Consider the following 12,518-nt stretch of genomic DNA (forward strand, 5'->3'; position numbering starts at 1 on the left):
TGTATGAGGAATAAATCTTGTTATCTCTCTAAAATTGTAATATCAGGGTTTATTTTTAAGATTTCAATCAAGCTACCATGATTGGTGTATCTCTTTATCCGTTTATCCTTGTTTTGTGGCTAATTTGTATAAAATTAAAAAAAAAAACTATAACTGATTTTGAAAAAGTAATTCTCGTGTAAAAAAATCTTGTAGTTATCATAGCGTTCCGTTTCCCGCATCGAAAATTCGTTTCCCATGATGTGAAAAACGGCTACGAAGAGGATGTCGCACGTGCGACGGCCAAGACAAGGGCTAGCGCTTGCAGGAGATCATCAAGCTCTCTCTCTCTCTCTCTCTCTCTCTCTCTCCCATTCCGACCAAGAAGAGCAAGGAATCGAAACCCTAGAGTATCCTTCCCCTTTCTCTCTGCAGCCCTTAATCCATTCATGGAGTCTGTGGAACATCAAATCCATCGTTGATCCTCTATGGTGCCGAGGCGTCGCGGAGGCTGAAGGCGATTCGAAGAGTGGGGTTTAGTTCTAGGGTTTGACTTCGTGGATGGTAATGGGGGCCACGGGTTCGAAGTTGGAGAAGGCCCTTGGTGACCAGTTCCCTGAAGGAGAGCGCTACTTCGGTCTTGAGAATTTTGGGAACACCTGCTACTGCAATAGCGTCCTCCAGGTCCTTTTCACTCCTCATTTGTTGCTGGAATTGCGAAAAAATTAGAACTTTTGTGTTTTCCTTCTTTGATTAGGTTTTCTTTGCTGTGAAGAATCGCTTTTTTAGGATGCTTATGTTGTGGATTCTTGATCATGGCCATTCTTGTGTGATCCTTGTGATTTTGATTGCTATTGCTTGATTAATGTGGAAAATTTTGGAGCTTTTAGTAAGAATTATAGGGATGGTGCGCCAGTGGTTTTCCATATGTATAATATGATCTGTTGGGATTGGGAATTTGATGTTGTAATGGTGCCTGTGTGTTTGTTAGTTTCAGAGTACCTTCTTGGAGTTTCACTCATGTATTGGTACAGATTTTTATATGTATATCTTTTAATGTTTTATGACTACTGATTTTCTTTTGTAAAGAGATGATATGGTTTAGGTTGTTAGCAAAAGATTGAAGGCAGCCTGGAGACAATACAGATTTGTTTGATTCAGGTGTTATCTGAATTTTGGTGGTTTTTTTAGGATTTTTATCGGACCGTGCGCTTGGTCATTTTGATATGGTTCGTTTTTATAGAAGTTCAAACTTCTTTGTAGTTGGGAATGACATATTTTGGAATCAACCTGAAACATGGGTAACACATTTATTTGTTGTCCTTGAACTCCATGCATTTCTGTTTGGAACCATAGATATTTTTAGCTCTGCCTAGAGTGCCTCCTGGTTTGGTTTCATCTGACTTCTGCAGCAGTGCTGCTAACTTCTAGTTTTTTGATGTAAACATGTGATTTGACTGGTTGGTTCTTACTGGTCTCTGTTGTCTTGTTGGTTTGTCCAATTTAGACTTGTAGTTTCTTGCATTGTCTATTGGTTGAAGTTTTTTTTTATCCCAAAACCTCCTGTCCCTGAATATAGTTTTGGTCAATACGTAAGTAAAAATTGTGCCAAAATCTTCATTGCTCAAAACTCTTTTACAATCATTTTTCACAATTCCTTTTTAGGCAATGCTAGCAATGTTTTTGTTCTAGTCTATTTTTGTACACCTGCCTTTTCTTAAGCACATCTCATGTGTTTATGGTGGTTTAAGAGGAATTTATTTTAATCAATGCCCTCATATACACCAGATGTGTAATGACCTTTATGTAAACATAAATGAGGAAAGCACTATTCTATATGCTTATCCTTACCTGCATATATTACCAGCCAAGACACCTCGCTTGCTTTGAAGGATGAGTTGAGAAAATTAGCTTTGACCATTCATCCTAAAAAAGCATATTGTTCTCCCCAGAGTCCCGTGGTTTGTGTTTCATTGGCCACTCTTGTCTTTGGACTTCAACTATGCATTTGTCAATGAGCCACTCTGTTATTGCCTTTCACCTAATGTTGTCCATTATTTAGTACTGCTTTGCCACTTTTAGGTTTGGATTTTTAGGAGTTTCTTTTGATAAAAAATTTGCCACATACCAGAATTAACAATCAGCTTACATGGCTTTCCCCTACATTAAATGTTTGTTTATTCTCATCATTTATTACATCAACTTAAATAAGATTCAATATGTTACACTGCTATTAGTTTTGGATTTTATATGTTTCTACTGAGAAAAATTCAGACACATTTGTCTGTCACCAGCTGTAAGAAGCACCAAGCAAATTTCCCCTGCATTGAACATTTTTTTCCATTTGTTCTTGGCTTGTTACTTTCATAATGATTAAGTTTCTGTGGCCTTTGTGATTGGTGAACATTTCCTAATCAACTCATGAGGATTGCTGTGACATAGGAGCTTCCCTCACGAGATCATTTTGTAGCTTTAGCACTCATACTTGGAAACAGTTAAAACATCAAGAGTTTTTAGGGTGACTGGTTCACTTTTAATTTGAAGTTACAACCATTAGCTTCTCATGAATTTTTGCTAGCTCCCTACTTCCCTTTTAATTCAAGAAGTACTTCATCAATAAGACTCGCTGATACAAATAGTGTGGTACTTAAAATTCTGCATGTGTCTCCCTTTTGTATGACTCCCTATTCACGTTTAAGAGGAAAATTTCCATTATGTCATTGTATATGGAAATTGTCATATCTGTTAGTTGATAATAATAATAATAATAATAATAATAATAATAATAATAATAATAATAATAATAATAATAATAATAAATTTCACTTAGAGATCTTGTATGTGAAAGCCTTGTTTTGAACTGTGGTAAATGTGCTAAGTAAATATTAGCAAAGGAGCAGTAGCCTGCCTCCGGATATTTTAGTAGCAAGATGCAACCTACTCATCAAAGATGTAATTTGATTTTCCTAGCCTAAGGAATAGTATAGCTATGTATTCTAGTCTTTTAACTGTTTTGATGTGATTAGAATTATACGTTATTTAAACTGATTTTCTGACTGAAATTGTGGCTATTTTATTTGGATTATCCAGGCTCTTTATTTCTGCCTACTTTTTTAGAAACAATTACTAGAATATTATTCAAATAATAAGAATCTGGATGATGTGGATTTTTATATGCTTCTGCCCTTCTAAATGTTTTACATGTGATTAGAATTTTAGGTTATTCTAATACATTTTGTAACTGATATTGTGGTTATTTTATTTGGACAAGCCAGGCACTTTATTTTTGCATACCTTTTCGGGAACAATTACTAGAGTATTATTCAAATAACAAGAATTTGGGTGATGCGGAAGAGAACCTATTGACATGTTTGGCAGATCTGTTCACACAGGTAAAAGCTCTATCTGCTAAATTTTGGTAATGGTCACAGCCTTTGGAGACATTTTATTCCTGCTATACCTGATTCTTTCTGGCTTAGTTGATTTGTTTTCTGTTTGTCCATGTGGCATTTGAGTGGCAAGTTTTGGTTATGCTTTCTGATCAGATGATAAAGCAACCTTTTACTTTATTATTGACTTTCAGTCGTAACTTTCAGTTGGCAGCTATATTGTAAGTTTGTTCGAAGGGAACTCATGAGTTTGATTCAATATTTGTGTTTTCTGTACCTTTCTGGTGAAACCTTTGATTTCTGTGTTATGTATATATTGCATTCAAATTTTAGTCTAGAGGTTGAATCAGTTCTTCCCTTGTGCAGTGCCTTTCAAGTAAAGCTCTGAATTCAACTTTCACATTTGGTTATCAATTCTTGTTATGGTGCCTATATCTGACCTTTATTGTTTGGAGACAATTTTGTTTTTACAGCGGTAGTGCTGGAAAAACCTCATCCTTTCTTTATTAACATGTACAATATTGGCACTGTGTTATGGTTGTGCCTATTTTTAAATCTAAGAACATCAACCATCTTAGATGGTAGCTCTTCTCTTGCAATGTGAACCTTTTATCATTCATGCCCAGCTATGTGATTGCTGTATGCTATCTGTTCTGTACCGTGAGACCATTTCTATCCTTGCTGACAATGTTGACTTCATGTCATCATTGAAACTTTTCATTCAAGTTGGTGAATCTATTCACTTTGCCTATTGGCGGTGCTTGTGCTCTTCATAATTAGGAAACGGCTTGCCTATATATTTGTTGCTGTAGAAGTATGGGTTATGATAAACACGTCACAAGTATGTTGTGGAGGTGTACAATCTATTTATTTTTAATATGGAGTGCAGCTTATCTTGGTCAGTGTTCCAGTGGAAGCCATTGCTGGATATTTTTTGTAGGTTCTATGTTCTTGTCATTAATAATATATGAAATTCTATGCAGATCAATTCTCAGAAGAAGAAAACTGGTGTCATTGCTCCTAAACGTTTTGTACAAAGAGTGAAAAAACAAAATGAGCTTTTCCGCAGCTATATGCATCAGGTAATTGAACTTAGTCTGTTTCTTCATCAGTTATTAGCTGATTTTGGTACATACTGGCACCTTGTAAAGCATGCCTGCTGCAAACCATAATTTCATGATCGAATCCTAAAAGACAAGTTTTCATATCTGCGATTCAATTCATCGTCTGGTTAAAGCCTTCTGTTGAATTACCTACTACCATCTTGATTCATTTATGATGCTCCAATCAATGGAGATTAGAATTCTTGAGGTTTACTTGAGAAGAAGAAGAAGATGTTAAGAGAGCTCCTCTTACAATTTAAGTTTTAATTTTGTCTGTTGCAAAAGACCAATGATTTGATTTGTTTGTTCATCTTTTGATCAGTTCTTCTTTTACAAGCCATAATATAATTAGGCATAGCCAATTATTTATTTTCTTTTCTAGAAATCCAATGACCTTATAATTTATGATTCATCCATTGTAACACTTAGGGATTCTTGATTCTATATTGACAGTTATATTTTTAGAGCTAGGGAATATGAAGACCAATGGTTTCTTGTTTGCTAGTATGTTGATTTTAATTCAATAATTTGTTGTTTGAGGCCTGTAGAATAGCAAAATCTTCCTCGTGCATGTGAATACATACCTTTTGTTTTCCATTGTTTGCATTGAAGTGCTTTTTAGAAACCAATGGGTGAAATTACTTGAAGCCAGGACTATGAAGTCTTCCCTCTGTTCATTTTTGGCGAGCTTCTTGATTAGTCTCTTTTTAAGCTTCTAAATGTTTGGTATTTTCATTGATGTAAAGTGTAAAACTGTACCTTTTGTTTTTTTTTTTGTTTTTTTTGTTTTTTTGTTTTTTTTTTTACAGATAGTTAAATATGTAGCATGTATGACCTGCTAGACCATTTATCTTTTCAGTTCATCCAACTTTTACTGAGTGGAGCTATACAAGGGTGGGCAAAGTTTGGTGTTAATATCATTTACCTTAGCATCATTCATGTTCCAGTTCTGGATGTGCCTAAAAACCATGGTCTTCTTATTAGATTTACGGGTGTATTTGGCATGGGAAACTGTTCTTGGTTTTCTGTTTTCTAAAAACATGTTAAATAGTGATTTTAATATTCAAAGCAAATAAGTTAAAATGGAAAAAGTAGAATATTCAAATAGAGAAATTATAATATAGCAGGAATGGGAAATGGAAAAATAGAAGATTCAAAACTAGGCACATGAAACATTGAGCTGCAAAAATGAAACAGTATAAGGAATAAGGTTGCCAAACACACTCTAAAGTTTCTTGAGTTTTCCATGCATGCTATTGTTTTGAATTAATCTGGCTTTTATTTTAAGCCACTTATAATTCTCTTTCCTTGGTTTTCTAGCTAGTTGTTTATCCTGCTATTTGTTTGTTATTTATGTCAATGTACAAATCACTTTAAAATCTCAATGATCTCCTTGTATTCTTTGATAGGACGCTCATGAATTTTTGAATTTTTTGCTAAATGAACTCGTTGACATTCTGGAGAAAGAGACCAATGCTGCAAAAAGCTCCGAAAACTCTCCACCATCTGACAAGCTTGCAAATGGACCACGGCAACTGCAAGCCAATGGTGCGCGGAAAGAACCAATTGTCACTTGGGTCCACAAATGTTTTCAGGTGAAACAAGTTACTTGACACTTGTCCATTACCAGCTCACTGTGAATAGAGCAACTCTACTGATACTTTCTAATGTCAATCCAAAGATATCATTCCACTGCATTCTTAACTGACAATTTTTTACCTCCTTTGTTTAGGGTATTTTAACCAATGAAACGAGATGCTTAAGGTGTGAAACCGTCACAGCAAGGGATGAAACATTTTTTGACTTAAGCCTTGACATTGAACAAAATAGTTCCATTACTAGCTGCCTCAAAAATTTCTGTTCGACTGAGACTTTGAATGCCGAGGATAAATTCTTCTGTGACAAGTGCTGCAGGTGATGCTCCTGCTCTAAACCATGTGCAACAGTTGCGCTTTTTAAATAAACACCACCCTTTTCTTGGTTATTATTCTTATTATTATGTTTCCATTGTTCTTCTTTCCTGGAAACAGTTTACAAGAAGCTCAGAAACGTATGAAGATCAAGAAAGCGCCTTATATTCTGGTGATCCACCTTAAGCGCTTCAAGTACATTGAGCAGCTAGGACGATACAAAAAACTCTCGTATCGTGTTGTCTTTCCCTTGGAACTCAAGCTCAACAATACAATGGATAATTCAGACTCTGAGTACTCACTATTTGCGGTTGTGGTCCATGTCGGCAGTGGTCCCAACCACGGCCATTACATCAGCCTTGTCAAAAGCCACAACCACTGGCTCTTCTTCGATGATGAGAACGTGGAGATGATTGATGAGTCCACTGTGCAGACCTTCTTCGGGTCTTCACAGGAGTATTCAAGCAACACCGATCACGGTTACATATTGTTCTACGAGAGCATCGGTGGAAAGAATTGAAAATGTGACCTCCCCTCGCTTCATTCATGTGAAACGTCAGTGGTAATGGACAGGGCTATATTTTCTTTGATTCGTTTGCATTGTACAGAAGATGGCGACAAAATCTGTATTCCCTTTTCCAGTCGAGATGAAAGAATAAATCACAGAGTGTATATGGATGTTAAAAATTTGGACTCTTGTATTCTTCACTTGTCATATCTTGTTGTAGGAGGGGAATGTACATTAGCCATATGATCAAACAAGCTTTAGAACTTGCAAGCCTTGTGGTCTTGCAGTACAATTTTGCTGAATCATGGGAAAATAACACTTTTATGTTACTGTGTTGATGATTTACAGGGCTGAATTCTTTAAATGTTAACATTTTCACCATGACAATGGTTATTTACCCATAGGATGATAAATAAACCTAGTAGTCATATAATAAAATATTTAAGCATTTATAGGGATAACTAATATAATATTTTGGGCCTCAAACACAGAGGTGACTCATTTTAATCTCTATGAAAGTGCATTAGAGGTATTTCGTTGTTGCATAAAATGATAAAATGTGAGAGTTGAGTTGAGTTTGGGTCAATTGAACAAATGGTTTGGACTTCAAAAATTTTTGTATATATATATAAATATGATATTCTAAGAACATGTACATGTTTTTGCCGCCATTGATTCTTAGAAGGGCAAACATTGCCTTTTCTTAGAAGGGCAAACATTCTGTAGTATTGTTGTAGTGATAATGTAGTAGTAGTAGTGTAGTAGTATTATTTATGTATTATTTCGGGCTTACATATTATTTATTGGGTTCTAATGGGTCACTTGTGGGAGATGATATGTTCCTCCGCGTCCCTCCATTCTAAAATTGTATGTCAAAAGATCTTTCAAATTACATAGAGTGCATCTCAGAAGGTTGTTAAACCATTGTAATTGGTGTATTTTTATATCTATTTATCTTTTTATATTATCGTGGCTTTTATTAAAAAAAATTCAAATGGCTGACAGTAACGTACGTAGGCAAATGGCAACCCATCAAAGCATGAAAAGAAGCATGCTACAACACCAATAATGTATGATTACAGAGATTTTCATTTCTAGGGTTTATGCATGTCATATTTATGGTGCGGCTTTCACATTCTCTATCAACGCTGTTCTTGTTTTCTCTACATATATTTATATATATATATACACCCATCTAAAATTTGATATTTAATTTAGACATACATAATTCATGTGTGTGTATATATTTATATTTGAGAATAGAAATTTTAATGTATTTGATGTGAGAAAAGATTTTTTTTACCAAATGAATGGTTTCACTAATTATTACTCCCTTCATCGATAGTAAATATTCATTTTAATTGTTTCACGAAATGTAAAAAAAAAAAATAGTTAAAATTAAAAAAATTATAAATGTTTGATTTATTTTTTTAAATTTTTTTTATTTTTTATTTTTATTTTACTCATATCTCTTTTTAATTGTGTATTTAATACTAAACTGACAGAGAACAATGCATTTAAATAGATTTGAAAGATTCAATAAATCTGTGGTTTATCCACATTTACCTAAAAAGTAAATAAATAGATTTGGAAGATAGTTGAAATTAAAAAATTTATAAATGTTTAGTTTATTTAAATTAATTACGACATCAAAAGTTTGTAGAAACGGACATTCATAATTGGACAAAGGAAGTATAAAATCTTTCATAGGCATAAATATAAGTGAAAATAATTTTAAAAACTTTAAAGGGGTATACATGCAAAAGGGAGTCTTTTCCTCTAATAAATGTGTGACCATCTTTGATGTATATATAAACAGGATTAGCATCTCTTATGCATCTCATTAGTGACTTAATTAAATGGCTCAAGCTCACCTTTCTAGTTCCTTTGATATGGCAGCTCTGGAAGCAGGAAAACATCTCTCTCAAGAATTGCAAGACAAGGATTCATTGAAATCTAGAATCACAATTCACAAGGCAAGACTTCATTTCATCATTCATTTCTCATCTCTGATTACATACAAATGCTAGCTACAAAAAAGAAAGTCAAAGTTTGCTAACTAGATTATGTAAATTATATTATATTTATGTATAGCTTGCTGCTGAACTCATAGGAACATACATTCTCATACTCATTGGAATTGGATCAATACTTGTGGACCAAAGGGTGAAGATAACACTGCTTGGTGTGGCTTTTGTTTGGGGCACCGTCGTCACGGTGCTCGTTTACACCATCGGTCACATCTCCGGCTGCCATCTCAATCCGGCAGTCACCTTCGCCTTTGCTGTCGTTCGCCAATTCCCTTGGAAACTAGTACTACTTAAAATTACCGTAATTTTTTTTTGTAGTAAGTTAATAGGATGAGAGACCCAAACTTATATACTTATTTATTTTAGGTAATTCCATACGCGGTAGTTCAAGTGCTAGGTGCAATTCTAGCAAGTGTAACACTCCGGTTTCTCTTCGTCGACATAGATACAGATTTGATGCTGTCTCATCCGGCAGGAAGCTCGAGTAACTTGAGTGCGGTGGCGTGCGAGATCATCGTCACATTCATTCTCATGTTTGTGATCTGTGGCTCAGCCACAGACTCAATGGCTGCGAAAGAGCTCGCCGGAGTTGCCATTGGAGCCGCCATCTTCTGCAATGTTCTCATTTCTGGGTGAGTATATATATATATATTTAATTAATTCATATAATTTATTTGAAGTAGTATAATATATATGAATTAATTAAATATATATATATATATATATTTATGGAAACTGATTAAAATGCAGGACTATAAGTGGAGCTTCAATGAATCCTGCAAGGAGTTTAGGACCAGCTATTGCTACCATGAACTTTGAAAGAGTGTGGATATATGTGGTTTCACCGGTGATTGGAGCTGTTTTTGGATCAGCATTGTATCACTTCTTACGTTTGCCTAAATCCCTGATCAATTAGATAAATCTTCTTTTTTTTTTAATTATTATCTTGTTTGAATGCCATCAGTTGTTGTACCTTTCATATTAATGTCACACTCCTTGTGCTTATAAAGTGATTAGTCATTGAATTTCTCATTGAGTTTCAAACTTTTATATATATATAAGATAAAAATAAAGCGAAAGGCATCTTAGCCTAGTGGCACCAGCGAACTCTGTGTGCAAGCCAGAGTGACAGAGCTGAATCTATACATGAGTAGGGTGAGAGCATGTGAAATATTTTAAAAAAACTCGTGCATACCTGACACGTGACTTGTCCATATCTTATAAAAATAATAAAAAAAAAATACAACAATGTTAAAATATATAAAAGTTATTGCCAAATGTCATTAGAGATGATGAAAATACAAAGTGAATTCTCTCATGTTTTCAAAGTCATGCTGCTCTTCTTCTTAAAATCATGTAAGCTAACAAAGAAGTACGGTGATGATCCAGCAACAGCCCCAATCACTGGTGCAGTTATGTATATCCATATCCCTTGAAAGTTCATTGTGGCAAAGGCAGAGCCTAAACTTCTTGCAGGATTCATTGATGCTCCACTGATTGTCCTAAAAATTAATACAAATTAATCCAATTAATTAGTTGTGGTTTGGTTCATGCACAGCTAGCTTTTTAGTGTTGAAAATTAATCACTGTCCTTCTAATTATTTATGGCTTTGATTCACATGAGGTTGAGTGTTTGAAAACAATGGCTTGATACATCCTTGTTCAGTAATGTGCTATGACTTTTGTTTAATGCATTAATTAACCATTACAGATTAAGTATCTTTATATTAAAAGTTATATAAATCAAGAGAAGATATGTAAAACATGTAAATTAAACCTATTATGTAAAAGCTAACAAAAATGAGAAACTCAAGCCTAGAGATATGCCAATCTGCATCTTCTAAATTAATCAATATGGGTCTATTAGTTAATCTAACAAAGAGTAAGTATATATTTGATTGAATCTATGCGGGAAATTATACATTGTGATTCCTATTTATATAAATCCTTACCCTGCAATGACGACATTGAAGATAACGGTAGCACCGATAGCTACTCCCGCGAGGTCGTTAATTGCCATGGGATCGGTGACAGTACCACAAACGACGAACATGAGGATGCAAGTAACAATGATCTCACTTGTTACGGCGTTTAAGTTTCCTGTACTTCCAATAGGATGAGATAGCATCAAGCTAGCATTTTCACCCACAAATAAACACCGAAGTGTTAAACACGCTAAAGTTGCACTAAGCACTTGAACCACCATATATGGAAGTACCTGAAATAATTATTATAAAGTTGTCGATTATACGTTAAGCAGCTAAGAGAGAGTTGAGTTACAACTTTCCTATTGTAGAGACAGTTTTTTGCTGATTTTTTTTTTATCTATGGTTCTAATGTCAAATACACCATGATAAACATTTTGAAGTAAAAATACCAATTTCCAAGGGAATTGACGAATGGAGGCGAAGGCAATGGTGATTGCCGGATTGAGATGGCAACCGGAGATGTGCCCGATAGTATATACAAGTGCTATGACGACGGTGCCCCAAGCCAAGGCAACACCAAGCAATGTTATGTGCACCCTTTCATCGACAATTATCGATCCTACTCCAATGAGTATTAGAATATATGTCCCTATGAACTCTGCTGCAAACTATGCATAATATTCACACAATTAGATATCACAGATATGTGTTTAAATTAGTGATAATTAATGACTACTATTACCTTGTGAATGTTGATTCTAGAGATCAGAGGTTCATCTTCTTCCAATTTGGGAGCTATTTCAATGGAAGCAGAGGTCATTTTATTGGTTCATATGTTGTATTCTCTATGTGATCATGCTAATCTATATATATATATATATAATATGTGATCATGAGACATTGTTGAATATGAGTAATGGCAGGTAATATGCTGGAATCATTACAATGTAGTTCTAGGAAGATTAATTGTCTATACTCCTCTATGCTTGGAAACAAAAGATGTTGATGATTTCCATGAGAATCTCTCTTGGAGAATGATCATATTATGTTTTTACATGTAACACATTAATACTTGGAAGAATATTTTCTGTTTAGCTATATATATACATATAGAGTATCGATTCTCTACGCACGTTTACAGATTCGTAATCTGTGAACGTTGCTCTCGGCAGTTGGATTTCAATCCAACGATTCTGCACTATTTAGTGAACAATGAGAAAATGGTTTCTGTGGACGTACACAGACAGCAACAGTAGGAGGATTAAGATAATGCACGGTAAGAGCCAATCTTGTGTTTAATTTTGAAAAACACTGTTTATCTCACTTTTACTGTACACTATTTATAAGTACAGTATTACTGTTCACTAAATAGTACAGAACTGTTGGATTGAAATCCAACATAACAACGTTCACATATTACGAATTTGTGAACGTGCCTAGGGGATCGATGCGATATATATATATATATATATATATATATTTATTAGGGACCTTAAAGTCCTTGTGATATTTGTATTGGATCCTTAAGTGTTTACAAAGTTACAGGTGACATGCAAATTCCTACTTTTTGTAATTAATTTGATAGAAGATAACAAGTAATAAATACTAAATAGTTTACTGAAAAGACTGTTATCTTTTCTTGTGATTGAAATAAAGAAAAGTACAAATTGT

The 12,518-nt window shown here is 34.4% G+C and overlaps 3 protein-coding genes across 3 annotated transcripts; 2 read left to right on the forward strand and 1 right to left on the reverse strand.

Annotated features, from left to right (window-relative positions):
- The first annotated feature begins 311 nt into the window (after positions 1 to 311).
- Positions 312 to 7,231, forward strand: LOC120249996 (ubiquitin carboxyl-terminal hydrolase 4-like). The gene is made up of 6 exons (XM_039258719.1): positions 312 to 663; positions 3,255 to 3,371; positions 4,352 to 4,450; positions 5,881 to 6,066; positions 6,204 to 6,385; positions 6,502 to 7,231. Exons 1-6 carry the CDS (start codon positions 541 to 543, stop codon positions 6,899 to 6,901), a joined length of 1,107 nt encoding a protein of 368 aa, XP_039114653.1. The 5' UTR covers positions 312 to 540; the 3' UTR covers positions 6,902 to 7,231.
- Positions 7,232 to 8,723: 1,492 nt separating this feature from the next.
- On the forward strand, positions 8,724 to 9,951 carry LOC120250327 (nodulin-26-like). The gene is made up of 4 exons (XM_039259132.1): positions 8,724 to 8,865; positions 8,984 to 9,202; positions 9,286 to 9,551; positions 9,670 to 9,951. The coding sequence occupies exons 1-4, from the start codon at positions 8,749 to 8,751 to the stop codon at positions 9,833 to 9,835; spliced, it is 768 nt and encodes a 255-aa protein (XP_039115066.1). The 5' UTR covers positions 8,724 to 8,748; the 3' UTR covers positions 9,836 to 9,951.
- Positions 9,952 to 10,194: 243 nt separating this feature from the next.
- LOC120250621 (nodulin-26-like) lies at positions 10,195 to 11,667 on the reverse strand. Its single transcript, XM_039259446.1, has 4 exons — positions 11,590 to 11,667; positions 11,297 to 11,515; positions 10,872 to 11,137; positions 10,195 to 10,421 (listed from the first exon to the last, which is right to left on the reverse strand). Exons 1-4 carry the CDS (start codon positions 11,665 to 11,667, stop codon positions 10,235 to 10,237), a joined length of 750 nt encoding a protein of 249 aa, XP_039115380.1. The 3' UTR covers positions 10,195 to 10,234.
- Between the last annotated feature and the right edge of the window lie 851 nt (positions 11,668 to 12,518).

Source organism: Dioscorea cayenensis, chromosome 19 (genome assembly GCF_009730915.1).
Source record: "Dioscorea cayenensis subsp. rotundata cultivar TDr96_F1 chromosome 19, TDr96_F1_v2_PseudoChromosome.rev07_lg8_w22 25.fasta, whole genome shotgun sequence".
Lineage (NCBI taxonomy): Eukaryota > Viridiplantae > Streptophyta > Magnoliopsida > Dioscoreales > Dioscoreaceae > Dioscorea > Dioscorea cayenensis.

Excerpts from the sequence above, each read along its gene's own strand:
- LOC120250621 (XM_039259446.1), bottom strand. The coding sequence starts at position 11,667 with ATGACCTCTGCTTCCATTGAAATAGCTCCCAAATTGGAAGAAGATGAA. Across the intron at positions 11,516-11,589 it reads CTAGAATCAACATTCACAAG|TTTGCAGCAGAGTTCATAGG; the intron begins GTAATAGTAGTC and ends TATTATGCATAG. Across the intron at positions 11,138-11,296 it reads GTCAATTCCCTTGGAAATTG|GTACTTCCATATATGGTGGT; the intron begins GTATTTTTACTT and ends TAATTATTTCAG.
- LOC120249996 (XM_039258719.1), top strand. The coding sequence starts at position 541 with ATGGTAATGGGGGCCACGGGTTCGAAGTTGGAGAAGGCCCTTGGTGAC. Across the intron at positions 664-3,254 it reads ACTGCAATAGCGTCCTCCAG|GCACTTTATTTTTGCATACC; the intron begins GTCCTTTTCACT and ends TGGACAAGCCAG. Across the intron at positions 3,372-4,351 it reads TGGCAGATCTGTTCACACAG|ATCAATTCTCAGAAGAAGAA; the intron begins GTAAAAGCTCTA and ends AATTCTATGCAG.
- LOC120250327 (XM_039259132.1), top strand. The coding sequence starts at position 8,749 with ATGGCTCAAGCTCACCTTTCTAGTTCCTTTGATATGGCAGCTCTGGAA. Across the intron at positions 9,203-9,285 it reads GCCAATTCCCTTGGAAACTA|GTAATTCCATACGCGGTAGT; the intron begins GTACTACTTAAA and ends TATTTATTTTAG. Across the intron at positions 9,552-9,669 it reads TGCAATGTTCTCATTTCTGG|GACTATAAGTGGAGCTTCAA; the intron begins GTGAGTATATAT and ends ATTAAAATGCAG.